Genomic DNA, 13,792 nt, shown 5'->3' with positions numbered 1-13,792 from the left:
CGGCTAAAAAGTACCCCAGTTTGCTGAGAACACTTGATACTATCATTGATAAAAATTATAGGCAAATCGGAGATGGTCAACTTTTTTCGTGTGCCTATGGGTGATCGAACGAGTCAGAGAGTGCGTCTTAAGTTCTCACCCGTTTTCTCCACACTGACCATGTTTAGTCAATATGTGATATTTCCTTTTTTGTCAATGAAGAACACTGAATACCTCCTTTTCTTGGTTTTTTTTAAATTCCTGTGAAAATTTTAAATATCGAAACTTATATTCGTTTCAGAATTCCTACATTTGGAATATCTGAAGTATCGGTGGGTAACGTTGTCGTGTGTTCAGACTGTGAACATTGAGAAAAACGTTCAAAAAAACAGTTATAATCAAATACATTCTAAAAACAAGACGAAAGCAATCATTGAATAATAGCTTCACTCGGAATGCGTCGTTTATTAAAAATCACAAATTTGACATGCCACACTCCATCATTGTAATGATGAATTTGAAGAATTTGATCGGGATGCTCAGTTTTGAAGAACCACTGCTTGCTGTCTGGATTCTCTTGATATTCTAGATATGGGACTCCAAATGGTTCGAAAAATTGATCTTGTTCATCGAAACTGGCATATTCCATGTCGTATTCTCCGAGTGTTCTGGAGAGTAGGAACTGCTGAAAATGATGTACGGATGGATATAAGGACAGTTCGACAGAATCTCACCTCTTTCAATTCGATCAAATCTTCCAACTTAATTGAATCCAAAGTGACAAAAACACATCTAGCATTTTCCAAGTTCTTCATATCCGGTAGCTCAACTTGTCTTGCTATCAAAATCTCGTTAGCATCCTTCCATTGTTCTAATTCAACTACTTCATCTAACTTCAATGGATTATTTTTGTAAACGGAATAATCGGGAAGACATGCTTCCGAAATATCGATTTGATAGAGGGGTTTAGGATCTAAGTACGGTAGAATCGACATCACGTGACTTTGTTCGAATGCCTCGATGGTCACTTTCTTCACTTTCAGTTTATACGGTTTCAGAATCGATTCCATCTTTTTCGAAACTTCATCAAAAACCTCGTGGTGTGCGTATCGCCAATTCAAATCGAACTTTTCCAATTTCATTTTTGATTCAAAAACTGTCAAAACGACTTCCAAATCTTTAGCGAATGTGCTGATATAATTTTCATTTTCCAGAAGTTTCTCTCGTTTCTCGTAGACAACTGAACATCCCTTTGTGTCTTCTTTCTTGTATTTTATTTCATGGTTTATCAATTTTAAATGGTGAATTCTCATGATCAGAGTGATACTGGAGTACTTCACAGTAATCTCAATCTCAGTCAAATGAGGATCAGGTTTGCCGTCGTCAATGAAATTACGGAGGTCATGACATACTTTTCGAAGACTTAGTCTGAAAATATAAGTTGAACTGATTGTCAGAAAAAACCTCATTACAAAATCAGGAAATAATTGATAAAGCAAACTCACATTGATCTCAAATCCAATTTTTCCAGAATGTTGTTCATGACCAATTCTGGCATTTCCGTCAGAGAAACCATTTTCGGATGATTCTCCGATGAGAACGTATGAAAAACTTTTCCTGAAAATGGAGCAACTAAATAAAAAAGACAGAAACGGGAAAAACTGATAAAAACTGGACAGAGCAATTTCATTTTACTGCGGTTGAAGATCACTTTTTTCTTTGTTCAAACATCTTTTCTAGTCTGGCGTATCGTTGACGCTTCGATAAACGTAGAGTGTATTGGCGTACATTTTTATCAGCTGAACACTGACACTGTGACTGACTCGCTTTCTGAAACAAACGTTGACCTGATTTTGTATTAAAATGACGAATTTCGAAAATATGCCACAGTTGGTGATGAACAAGATTCTAGAGAAATTGGATCTTCCGTCAATGTAAGTATTTCTTTGTCAATTGGATTCCACCATCTTCAATTGAATTCATAACATCACCGCGTTTACTCTTAATGTTTTCAGATTGACCCTCCGGAACGTTTGTCATGACTTTCGAAATTTCATAGATTCAATCCATCTAGATTGTGATCTTACTCGTTTGGAAATATCCCTGGGACCTGATAAGATATACATCACATACAATACACCATACAAGCAGTGGGTAGTCAGTTACACTAATTTGTATTCAAAAGGATGTCTTGTGGCAAGAGAAGAAATAAGAAATCGTTCAGTGAAGAGATTCAAAGATAACAATTTTATTGAGATGTTCTCGAAAGATTTCGAAATAATTTTGAACATTTTCGGAACGAAATTGAATTTGAATCGGTTTGAGTTACGAAAGAAGTATGCTTATGAGGAAGATGGTAAGAGAGTTCTGGAACGATTGGAGACCATTTTGAAAACGTATAAGTTAAAAGTGAAAGATGAAACCATTGTTGTGACGTCATTTTTATCATGTCTTCATTCTGAATCGTCTCAGCAATAGAGTACGTATCTTCGCAATATGTTTTATTGTAATGGTCCCGTTTCTAAGTTTGAAGTATTCGTTCTGTAAATTACAACATTCATTCAAATAAAATCAAATAAAAATTATTAAATATTGTTATATTTGTTCATTGTTCAAGTTCAGCATTCTCATTCCTATCTCCTTCGACTACAACCACATCGTCTGGTATTATCCATTCACCGCGTATAAATTGAATTTGTCTGTACGGTTCAGTATAGGCGATAAGAATGACGTCACTTGAATTTGGGATTCCAAAGTACCACTTGCTTACAAATGAACCTTCTTCAAGAATCGGTTCTCCCAATGTTTGAATGAATTGGTGACCATCGGTGAAATGTTTGTAGTGAAGATCGAATTGGTTACACGTGGAAGTGGTCAAGAATGCCTGAAAATTTGTTTTTTTCAATAACTTAAACTCAAACGATAATTCACGGTAAGACTCACCTCTTTCAATAAATTCAAATCCCTCGCTGATATTGATTCAAACCGCACCACAACACTTTCGAAATGAAAAAAATCATCAATTTTGCCGAAATTACTTCGGATAGTGAAGACAGGGGATTCCCAAACTTTGGAATTTTTGAAATGATCCAACCCAATTATTCGATCTATTTCCAGAAACTTGTCCGTTCTTACATATGAATTAATAATTGTCTCAACGATCTGGATATTCGAAATATGACTTGGATCCAACAGTGGCAACATTTGCATTACTTCATCCTGTTCCAACGCGGACATTCGGAATGAAACAGCTCGTAATGGAGTATTTCTGGTCTCCAATATATTTTTGATGAATTCCAACAGTTGATTGTACTCCGGAATGTATCTCATATACTGCACTGTAATACTCAGAAATGATAAACTTGACTTCTGATGAGTCAGAATTCTTCCAACGTCTTCAAGGAACAGTTCCATCGGATTTTCGCTCTTGAGCAGATATTCATTCTCTACTGGTTCTCGTGGTGGACCCAAATAAATTAGTCGACTGTCCATATATCGAATTTTCAAGTGATTGAATGTATTGGATCCCATTTCACACGAAAATCCATTGGAAGTTACATGAAAACAAATTGAAGTGAGAGCAATATCCGGTTTCTTTGAATCAATATATTCACGGAATCCATGACAAACTCTTCGAAGAGTGAATCTGAAAAATTATGAATTTTGAAAATTTATACGAACTGCAGGTTTTGATTATTTTCAAGAAAAGAAACTCACATTGTTTTAATATCGGAAAAGTTTAAAATACGTTTCATAACAACATCCGGCATTTCGAGAAGAGTCATTATTCTGAAAAATTAAAATTTGTACAAATATTTTTCTAGTTTTTTGGAAAAAGGAACGAACAATTACGAAACAAAAAGTTATAATTTGAAAAAAGGTTAGCTTCGAGTCATTGGAGAAAGAAAATTTGTCAGAAAGTTAATAAAAAATTCGTGAAATGTTCTGATTTCTCATTTATAAAAACATGAAAACACAGTTGGGAAAAAAGTTCAGAGGTTTCGTCCAGCGAAGCGCGCTTGCAAGTTATAATACAATGCAAATTTCGAACGTTTGTCATGTATTCATTGGAATATTTCGAAAAAATGAAGTGAAAGGCGAAAAACAAAATAATTCGAAAAAGAAAGAATGAGGAAGGTCGGTGAAGAAACGCCATCGAAACATGGTGAGAGAAGAGACGAAAACTGTGAGACAGCTAAATTTATGTTTATGTTTGTGAGTGTAAATAGCAGACTAGAGTTTAAATAGTGTCAGAAAAAGTGTTTGGCAAGATAATGAATAAATGTTTAAATGTTTCAGGGAACAGTTATGAATACAATTCCATACACTTGTGCTGTCTTCGATTGGAGGATTAAGCAAACAGTTTAGTAGACTGCGTTTTGAAAAAAACAAAGTCAGAGATACGATCCCAAAACTCATTTTTTATTCAATCAAAACACTTTTAATAATAAGATTAAGAAATAAATAAATATGGGAAGAATATATTGGAGAGTGGACAATAAATATGGGAAATAAATAAATAAATAAGTCATTCTGTAGAAATTCAGATCTCAATTAATATTTCGAGTTCAAATATTTACCTGAACAAATAACTTACTGTTAAACTCAATCTTATCTATGTCTAATTTCCTTCATCAAAAACAGTCACTCATTCGTAAAAAAGAGGAAATCGAGCAAGTCGATTGGGCGGTCCCTTTATTCTCCGATTTAAAACAAAATAATTAGATTCAACACAATGGTTGATTGCTAAAATTTGTTGATCAGCATTCGGTAAATTGATAATCCAAATATCCTGTCGGTCATTACTTTCCGTTGGTTGACCCAATGATACAGTCAATTCATCAATGTCTTCGAATTCATGGTAACGTATCTCATAACGGAAATTTATTGAAAGATCTATCAGTTTCTGAAAATAATTTATAGAATAAAAATTCCAGAAATCAGTTTCTAAGCGCTCAAGTGTACGTGGATGTTATTTGTACAATAGAAATCAACAACCAACCTCTTTGGCATGTATAACCCCAGATGTTGAAAACGATTTGAGTGATACGGTTAAGTCATTGAAATGGGACATTTGAAAAATAGATGCATTTGTGTCGCATCCTAATATATACAACCCTTTGGCTTTCTGGTATTGTTCCGTTTGTACGATTTCATCAATCTCCATATCTCCTCCACGAGTATCGAATACCATTGAATTTTCAATTGAAATACTGACCAAGTCTTTTGGATCCAAGTATGGAAGGACTCGAAGAACTTGAGTTTGATTCATTGCATGCATTTTGAGATTTGATACTCGAAGTTGAGTCTCATTGGTGGATAGAATTGTCTGCAAACATATAATTGTTCTGAAGTATTCCTTCTTCATTTTCACTAACCATGAAAAACTCCAAAAACTTGTCATATCCATCCATGTTCTCTTCAAGACTGCACATCAATTTCAGAAACTTCAAACTAGATTTTTGATATCTCAAAATCATCGCCAAATCTTGCCACTGTTTCATGTCGGTATCAACCAAAACGAAGGAAGCGGTTCTTTGTTTGTCATACTTTTTATTTTTATAATCGTCCACATTCGTCCCCATATAGCAAGACATTCCATTTGTGATGGCTGACAATTGAATCCATTCGAGTTGGATATCTGGTTGAAGAGTGAGGTCGAGGAAGGTGCGAAGCGGACTACACACTTTTCGGAGACGGAAACTGAAAAATGCAGTTGTTTTATTTCGGATATGTTGTGTTGTTTCGGTAACTAAACTCCAGTTAAAATCCATTACACTTTATGACAAACTCACATTTGTTTGAAATCAGCGTCTTTCAAAATACGTCTCATAACCAAGTCCGGTATATCCAAGAGTGTTGGCATCTTCTGAATTATTAAGAATTAGAGACAAAAAATAAAAGACATTTCGATTTGAAACTGATAACCCGATTAGGCTGGAGTCAAGTAAATAATTCAACTTAGTGATGAGCCTATAACGGGATTAAACTTAAAATCTTTCGACTGATTAGAATGTAGTTCAACTTCCAACGATTCAACTTTTTCTTGTGAAATCAAAAGAAGAACTTCTCGAAAACTCATCTTTGACGATTTAAAAGAACAAAAGAGAACGGGGAGAAACATAACGTTCCCCTCGGAGAAAAAGAAGCCACAAATCGAAGTGTTGGAGAGATGGAAAGACGAAGAGACAGAAAAGAGAAAAAGAAAAGAGAAGTGAACAGAGAAAAGAAGAGAAGCAGAGAAGTTGGACCACGGAGGGAAGATGAATGAGAGGAAGAAGTGAAACCCATCGTTCTTTTTTGTACACCGCGTAAGGAAGAAATATTTCATTTTAATGGTAGAGTGATGTGTTCATGGGATTCATCACGTGTTGTAATGGGGGAAAAAAAGTTCCGTTCTGAACTATTATTCTCCGAGACTTCGCGGAATATCTTTGCAAACGGAATACTCATTTCAATCTAATGTGTGTGAAAAAAGACAAAGCGATTTTTGAAAGAAACGCAGCCACTCACTCATTCGAAAAGTTCAAAAATGCAGAGAGTTTTCTCTGTGGTAGAACTTGGTTCAGTGTTCTATTCCAACTCGTCCGTTTGTCGAGTCAACAACAGAAAGGTACATTTCTAACTGGCTAATTCTCTCTTGAATGAGAAGCGAAACTCTTTTTTTGGTACCCGTCTTTCCCAAATTCATTACTATGAAACTACTTTTCTTTCTTCAAGAAATGTCAGATGTGTCCCTTATGTTGTTGATATTAATTTCATCTACACAAACTACCGTATCTGTACTAAAAGAGAAGATCAGCCATCGTGTCGGATATTTGATGGGAGACTTACTATGAATAAACACGAAAATAATTCTTTTCGAGCTTTTCTTTGACCAAAATTTTAAAATTACTTTGCGATTACCTGAATATTAAGACTGCCCAGTAATAGTCTCTTTATTGGTGTTTCAGAATTCAATAATTTTATCTTTCGGAACTTCAGAAATTTTCAATCGATTGAAATTGATAATCTTGTTCGTTGGAATATGTCGAACATTCAGAACATCTGAATCTGAGTTCTTCATTCGAAAATATCGATTCTTCTTGTGAAGAAAGTTTTGATCATCGTGTAGATCAAGGTATGGGAAGAGGAATTGTTGGAGAGTCGACGAGTTGAGGAACATCTGAAAAAAAAACATTTTTGTGAACATCCGAATATAGACTCATGGGCAGACCTCTTTTAGTTCTATCAATTCTTCAGAATTGATCTTATACGTCGAGAGTAAAACCTCCTTCAAATGCCCAAAATCAACAAAATGTTTTCTATGAATCCATCTTTCGAGTGTCACTTTTTCAGCCATTTTCCACTGATCTAATTCTACGATTCTATTAATTTCCATCATTTCATTTCTCCCACTCGAAGCATAAATTCGAATATTTTTGAGCTTCTTGTACTCCAAATATGGCAAAACATCCATAACTTCCGATTGCTTTCCCACTTCTATTTGGAGAGTTTCTACTGAAAGTGGGCGGGGCATCGATTCTAGGAACGTCTTCCAAAATGGAAGGAACGGAGTTGATGGTTCCCTCAAGTAGATTCCCAACATCTTCAGCAGAGTTTTTTGAGCTCCCAAAATCAGATTTAAGTCTCCCAAAAGCATTTCAAAACATGTCTCCTTCCTGAATAATTTTGCTCTTCTCTGGTGCTCCACTAGACATCCAACTTCTTGTTTTCGGTAGATTACTTCATATTTTCCATCATAGACTACATTAATCGAGTTAGGATTCGAAATGAGTTTTATACTAGAGATTTCTCCATTTCTTCGCGTATCATCGATGAAAATTCGTAGACTGTGGCACACTTTCCTCAGGATTTGTCTGAAAATCTGATGTTTGAGGGAGGGATAGATACAAGTTTCAGACTCACACTGAACGGATATCCAACTTTCCTAAAATTTCACTCATCACGACATCTGGCATATTGGTCAGAGACAAAGGTGATACTGACTTTTCGAGATACAACTCATCGACTCTTTGCTCTAATTCGAAGTTTTTGATCTCAAAATTCATCTGTGGCTCAATGGATCCAATAGACAACGAGCTACCCATTGTAAGAAGGTTCGGACTGAAAATGAGAACTGTAGAGTGGGGAAATGTGCTAGAAAAGCTTCATTTTGTTTCAGGTCGAATAAAAAAGAAAACACTTTAAAAATCAATTTTGAAATTTCATTCAACTCAGTCAACTAGCCATCTGATAAGCAAAACGTGCTTGTTTGTTGATAAAATTGTTTGCACTGAAAGGCTCCAGTCGTCATTACACTTGTAATGAGTCACACTGAAATTTCATTCATTTGATTTCTAAGTGATACTTTTATTCTTCCAATTTTCTACAATCAATGGTATCAGAAAAGCACATTGTCTCTTTTTTGCCTTCTTCCAACTCTTTTTCTAGTGGGTTCAGTGAAACTATTGTAACAACAAGTTCATTTCGAAGAAGAACAACAAGAACAACAACAAAACAATGGACAAAGATAATGGAGAGTGGGCGGTAACGGGAAAGAACAGGCGACGGATGTTGTAGGTATAAGGAAATAGGAAATAGTGTGCAAAAAAGTGAAAATGGTAAACATATAGCAACAGTCAGAAACATAAGAAGTTGAGAACATTTCAGAAATAATAATCGGATGAGAATATTAGAGAAACTTGAACAAAATTGGGTGGAAACCTCAGATGAGTTGGGTGAAACAGGTTGATTGAGAAGGGAGAGAATGGATAAAAATGTTAACAAATATACCGTTTCGAATGAAAATATATTCATCGTGTCATACTTTTCCTGGTTGTCTTCTTGAATCGAATTCGTTTCGGCTCTACACACATTTCCAAAACAATCTCCTCAGAATCTGGAACTGCATAATAATGATACATTTCGGTTGGTGGATCTTGTGGAATCTCTTGTCCGAAATTCGAATCAATCGATTTAACATTAATTGGTTTCGATGTTTCAAGAGTGCATCGATCGAACTCTGGACAGTGGATGAGGGTCTGGAATAATCGTTTTTCGTTTTAGTTATGATTTTAGATTCTCACTCACATCTTTCAGTTCAGCCAAACTCTTTATCGATATCTTTGCTAACGAAACTTCGAACTTTTTGAAGTGTGCCAAGTGTTTCAGATCAAATTGTGTGAAAAATCGGTCGATTTTCAATTTTTCTGCCTGTTTCCATTGATCTAATTTGATGATTTGAGCCATTTGCAGACGGATTTTCGCCGTATTTGCACAATGAAAATCGATTTCTGATAGGATTCCAGGTGTCAAATAAGGTAGAACAGAGAGCACTTCTTCATGATTTTTCACGTGCATTTCGAGTTTTGACACGTTAATTGTCGGCTTGTTGAGGGAAGAGAGAGTATCTGAAAGATGGAATAAAAGTATTTGAACGAAATTAAGACTTCCATTCCCAGTTACCTTTAATACTCTGAAAGTGTTGAACTCTCAATTCCTTCTCGTTTTTCCCATCTTCCTCTCTGTAACTACTCAATAAAACACGAATTTTCAATTCTTCCAACATCATTTTCGGATGACTCAATGCATATTTCAAATCAATCATTGCTTGTTTAACTGGATCAATTCCAGGAAGGAATCGAGATCCTCTATATAAATATCTGACCCAGCATCCCTCTCGACTCCTGTTATATAAAACTTCATGCTGATCGAAATACAGCATTGCACCATAATCTTCGATGAACAGAGTGATTGATTTGTATGATGGAACTCGTTTTTCGACGATATGACGAAGGTCTGTCGATACTTTTCGAAGAACCAATCTGTAAATGAACTTGAAGTCGCGAGTGAAAAATAAGGAGAGTTCTCACTGTGTTCTGAAATCAAGTTCATCGACGATTTGTTCGATAATTTCTACCGGTATTTCAAACAATGTCGGTTTTTTCGACTCCAGACTGAAAAAATTTTGGATATTAAACAGAAACAAACTTAATAGTGTTTCATTCTTTGTTATAAAACAAGTTTCTCACGATTTACCTGGTGTCGTATGTCAGATCAGTTTCTCCATGATAAAATCGATAGAACCAGAACTCAAATTCACGATAATCAATCGAATTCGTATCAAGAGATCGTGAGAAGTGAAGAAACGACTGAAAAACCGGTCTTCCTTGAGTGAATTCGTAGAGAATGCATCCGCGGAGTACTTGCTCGTTATTTAGAATTTCTTCGGCCATTTTTTGTTAGATTTGCCTAAAATTATTAATAGAGAACTTAATAATCAGTTTAATGAGATGCTATTAGTAAAGAGACAACTAAATTCATTATTTCGGAGTAGAAACCAGAAAGACAATACGGCAAAAAATTGATTAATTTTAAAAAAGTAGTTTTGCAGATAAATAAACTAACTCCGAGAAAGGAATTCTCAACGCCCGCGATAAAATTCATTAGACAACTTAATTTGTTAGGTAAACAACAAAAACAACGATTAATTGCAGAAGGAACGTGCCGAGTAAAAGTAAATTATGCCTTTTCAATATAAACATAATGATTATCAACATAAATTTCTAGAATAGCATCCGAGTTGGGAATCGAATAAAGGAGCATCGATTGCGGTTTCTCACTGCTCGGTTGTTTGAGGCCTAAGATCTTCTGAACTTCGACGATGTCAAAGGCACTCCCAGAATAGGAACGAATTGAGCAACTTTCGAAAATTGGAGAGATAATGAGATTCTGAAATGAAAAACAATTATTCATATGTTCTCAAACTTCACCACTAACATCTCTCAATTTTAGCAAATCCTGCACTTCAATACTCTCAATCCATACATCGAATCTCCTCAAATGAACCAAACATTCAATCGGAATGGGCGTTTCAATCGCATACATTTCCACGTCTTGTGCTTTTTTCCATTGCTGCGAATCGATCAAAGAGTCTATGTTTTCGGCTAAATCAACGTTGTGTTCGATTTCGATTGACTTCAAAATTCCAGGTTGAAGGTGAGGAAGAATAGATAAAAGTTGTGGTCCTTCGACGACTCTTGCACAAAACCGTGTCACGTGTATCTTACGGTCACCCAACGGTTTCAGAATGTTCTCTAGTTTTTTATAGACTGTTTTTCCAGCATCATCATCAAAAGAGTGGATACGAATCATTTGGAATCGATTTTTCGGATTTTTCAAAGCCAACTCCAGATCAGCAAAAGCCGTCTGAATCCAATCTCCTCCAGGCGGCATTCTGATAATTGTTGTATACTTGTAAATACTGCTCATTTGGGAAATATCGATATCGAGCTTTTGATGATCCAAATATGCGACGAAATGTTCATTGAACTGAACAAAAATGTGATCGGGACGAGCATCCACAATGATTTGTTTATAGTCTAACTTCTGAGTATCGATGAGATCTCTCAATGAACGAGACACTTTCCGGAGAATTAATCTGCAAATATTATAAATTTAGTAGTAAAAACAGAAAATAGGGGCAAATAGGTTGTTTTGTAACGTTTTCCTACTACTTACTGTTCTTTCAACTCCGAATGTTCCACGATTACTTCGATAACATCAGTTGGCATATCGGAGAATGACTTGACGGAATTATCAGTCATATTTGAGAGTTTCTCTGGAAATATGACACGTCACATTGTTTTTGACTACTAAAGTTGCAAAATTTTTCTTTAGGTGCAACATTGCTCACCAAACTCACAACAAAACAGGAGCTAAAAAACAATGAGATAATATTTCCGGATACACTTCTTTCGAAGAGCGACCGCATATTTTCAAACCAATGTTTTGACAAATAATTCTGATTTCAATGAAATAAATTAATGAACTGGACAAATGACAACAGAAAAGGGAGAACAAAGCAATCTCCGCAAAAAATAAACATAAGAGCATCACAGTTGGGAGCAAAATTTCAGAAATGGAGAAATAAAAAGCAATTTAAGCAGTGACTGACAAATAAAATAAACTAAAATCAATGAACATTTTGTTGTCTGCGTTGAACTCTGTTAATTTCAAATGAGACATCTCGAAGAGTGACAGCCAATTGGAAAATTGTGAAAGGAATAGAACAACGATATGTATATGGACAATTATCAGCAGGATGTCTGTATCCGTTCAACAAGACTCCCATGTTTCGAAATGGAATTATCTCATCAAAATTAAATTCTGTTCGTGTCATTACTTTGCATCTTCTAAACCTCGGTCTCTCCAATAGTGTCTGAAAAATTAATTTTTTTTTAAAAATTTTCAGTTCAAACCAACATTTTTTAGCCGAATAATCTCTTCAATCGTGACCGATTCCACAGCGATTTCAAATTCAATGCAGTAGACGAAGTTATGCAAAGGAATATTGATGGGAGTGTGGATTATCTGTATATAACTCAAAGAGGTCCATTGTGGCGTTTCAACCATTTGTTCCATTATTTGTTCTGCATCTCCGATAACACCGAGTCTCCACGAGCCATAATTCACATCACTGATTTCAAATTTTCTGATTGTTTCAGGTGATAGATGCTGTAGAATAGCGAGAACTCTCGGAAGATTCGTATCTTGAATCGAGAAGTCCCTGACGGCGAATTGAAATGGTTGGTTGACAAGGAGTAACCTGAAAAAACACCGGTTTAGACGATACGGGTAGAAATTCGACTGGGAAGAAACATGCTTTCAAGACAGCCGTGCAAGTTTTCAAAGCCCTCATTACCTCACTCTCTCATAGAAAAACTCCACATTTTCAGCAGTTTGTTCTCTATTTGTCTGCTTTGCTCTCGGATGCCAACTCAATCGAAATGTTCTCAATATATTCTGCTGATTTCTCAATGCTACAGCGACAGCATCGAATGCTTTTGTCAAATAACCTTCTCCTTCAATGAACGTCTTATTCTCATCATGATATTTGTGTCCGTACTTGTATTCTCTTACTTCCTTATGTGAATAGAGACTTCTCATGTCGTTGAACTTCACGTAAACGTAATCATGACCAATAGCAACATGAATATCGGTGAAGGGCGTGTAATTTGAATCGATAACGTCGCGAAAACGTCGGCAAATCTGGCGAAGGGGGAGTCTAAAAATACAGACAGTAAGCAGTTTCATTATTGGACAAGCTGCAGAGCTTGCTAACATAGAAACTCTAGATTTAACTTACAGCTGTCTTAATTGATAATACGAAGAAAGCATTCTGATGAATAAATCATAATTTTGATTGATTTCTATGGCTTGCGGAGCTACTCTGAAATCGAGAAAATTAGTTGAAGGTAAGAGATAGAATTGAAACGAACTCTACATCCATTTCATCATTGTCATCAAGAAATCGACAATACCAGTAATCAAAATCGTTCTTGGTGATTGAATTTTCTCCATATAATCTCAAAACGTTTCCGTACGCTTGTAGTTCTGGAGTTCTCAATCCTACTTCGTGCAGAATGTGATCCCGAATGACGTCGGGAATGTCGGGCGGTTGAAAGTCCATTTTTATGATTTTTACTGGAAATATGACACCAGGATTAAAGTTTTTTCCGAAAATTTCAATCATTGATGAATTCGCAAAGAGAAACACATTATTACATCACAAAAAAGTTTTCAAAGCAGGAGCAAAGTGCTGAAGGGCGCCGTATAAAAACCTGTTCGGCAAATAAAATGCCGAGTACGCAACTACAGTAATCCCGACATGTTCAAATCATGATTTCCAGATTTATCTCAAATAATAGCTTCTCAGAGACATTCATAAATAGAACAAGCATATTTTAAAGTATCTAATAAGGTTTTTCTTTTATAAAGTTTTAAAAAATTGGTGAAAGCCTTACTTTTCTGCTTTGTCTTAAATTGCGTA

The 13,792-nt window shown here is 35.6% G+C and overlaps 7 protein-coding genes across 7 annotated transcripts; 1 reads left to right on the top strand and 6 right to left on the bottom strand.

Moving 5' to 3' along the window:
- Positions 1-409: 409 nt before the first annotated feature.
- On the bottom strand, positions 410-1,555 carry GCK72_019634 (uncharacterized protein; the record flags this gene model as incomplete). The annotated part of the gene is made up of 3 exons (XM_053733130.1): positions 410-664; positions 714-1,407; positions 1,485-1,555. 3 exons carry the CDS (start codon positions 1,553-1,555, stop codon positions 410-412), a joined length of 1,020 nt encoding a protein of 339 aa, XP_053582043.1.
- A 305-nt stretch (positions 1,556-1,860) lies between these two features.
- GCK72_019633 (uncharacterized protein) lies at positions 1,861-2,457 on the top strand (the record flags this gene model as incomplete). Its single annotated transcript, XM_003115620.2, has 2 exons — positions 1,861-1,913; positions 1,995-2,457. The coding sequence occupies 2 exons, from the start codon at positions 1,861-1,863 to the stop codon at positions 2,455-2,457; spliced, it is 516 nt and encodes a 171-aa protein (XP_003115668.2).
- Positions 2,458-2,584: 127 nt separating this feature from the next.
- Positions 2,585-5,845, bottom strand: GCK72_019632 (uncharacterized protein; the record flags this gene model as incomplete). The annotated part of the gene is made up of 6 exons (XM_053733129.1): positions 2,585-2,863; positions 3,115-3,625; positions 3,697-3,768; positions 5,094-5,308; positions 5,358-5,682; positions 5,775-5,845. 6 exons carry the CDS (start codon positions 5,843-5,845, stop codon positions 2,585-2,587), a joined length of 1,473 nt encoding a protein of 490 aa, XP_053582042.1.
- A 1,083-nt stretch (positions 5,846-6,928) lies between these two features.
- GCK72_019631 (uncharacterized protein) lies at positions 6,929-8,069 on the bottom strand (the record flags this gene model as incomplete). Its single annotated transcript, XM_003115364.2, has 3 exons — positions 6,929-7,144; positions 7,196-7,838; positions 7,888-8,069. 3 exons carry the CDS (start codon positions 8,067-8,069, stop codon positions 6,929-6,931), a joined length of 1,041 nt encoding a protein of 346 aa, XP_003115412.2.
- Positions 8,070-8,774: 705 nt separating this feature from the next.
- GCK72_019630 (uncharacterized protein) lies at positions 8,775-10,196 on the bottom strand (the record flags this gene model as incomplete). Its single annotated transcript, XM_003115300.2, has 5 exons — positions 8,775-9,002; positions 9,052-9,371; positions 9,427-9,785; positions 9,834-9,917; positions 10,000-10,196. The coding sequence occupies 5 exons, from the start codon at positions 10,194-10,196 to the stop codon at positions 8,775-8,777; spliced, it is 1,188 nt and encodes a 395-aa protein (XP_003115348.2).
- Positions 10,197-10,482: 286 nt separating this feature from the next.
- Positions 10,483-11,567, bottom strand: GCK72_019629 (uncharacterized protein; the record flags this gene model as incomplete). The annotated part of the gene is made up of 3 exons (XM_053733128.1): positions 10,483-10,692; positions 10,741-11,401; positions 11,482-11,567. The coding sequence occupies 3 exons, from the start codon at positions 11,565-11,567 to the stop codon at positions 10,483-10,485; spliced, it is 957 nt and encodes a 318-aa protein (XP_053582041.1).
- A 368-nt stretch (positions 11,568-11,935) lies between these two features.
- Positions 11,936-13,432, bottom strand: GCK72_019628 (uncharacterized protein; the record flags this gene model as incomplete). Its single annotated transcript, XM_003115508.2, has 5 exons — positions 11,936-12,181; positions 12,226-12,568; positions 12,665-13,027; positions 13,109-13,192; positions 13,242-13,432. 5 exons carry the CDS (start codon positions 13,430-13,432, stop codon positions 11,936-11,938), a joined length of 1,227 nt encoding a protein of 408 aa, XP_003115556.2.
- Positions 13,433-13,792: the final 360 nt, after the last annotated feature.

Source organism: Caenorhabditis remanei, chromosome V (assembly GCF_010183535.1).
Source record: "Caenorhabditis remanei strain PX506 chromosome V, whole genome shotgun sequence".
NCBI lineage: Eukaryota > Metazoa > Nematoda > Chromadorea > Rhabditida > Rhabditidae > Caenorhabditis > Caenorhabditis remanei.
Note: the sequence above shows the minus strand (reverse complement) of the source record. Positions and strands in the feature narration are given on the sequence as shown.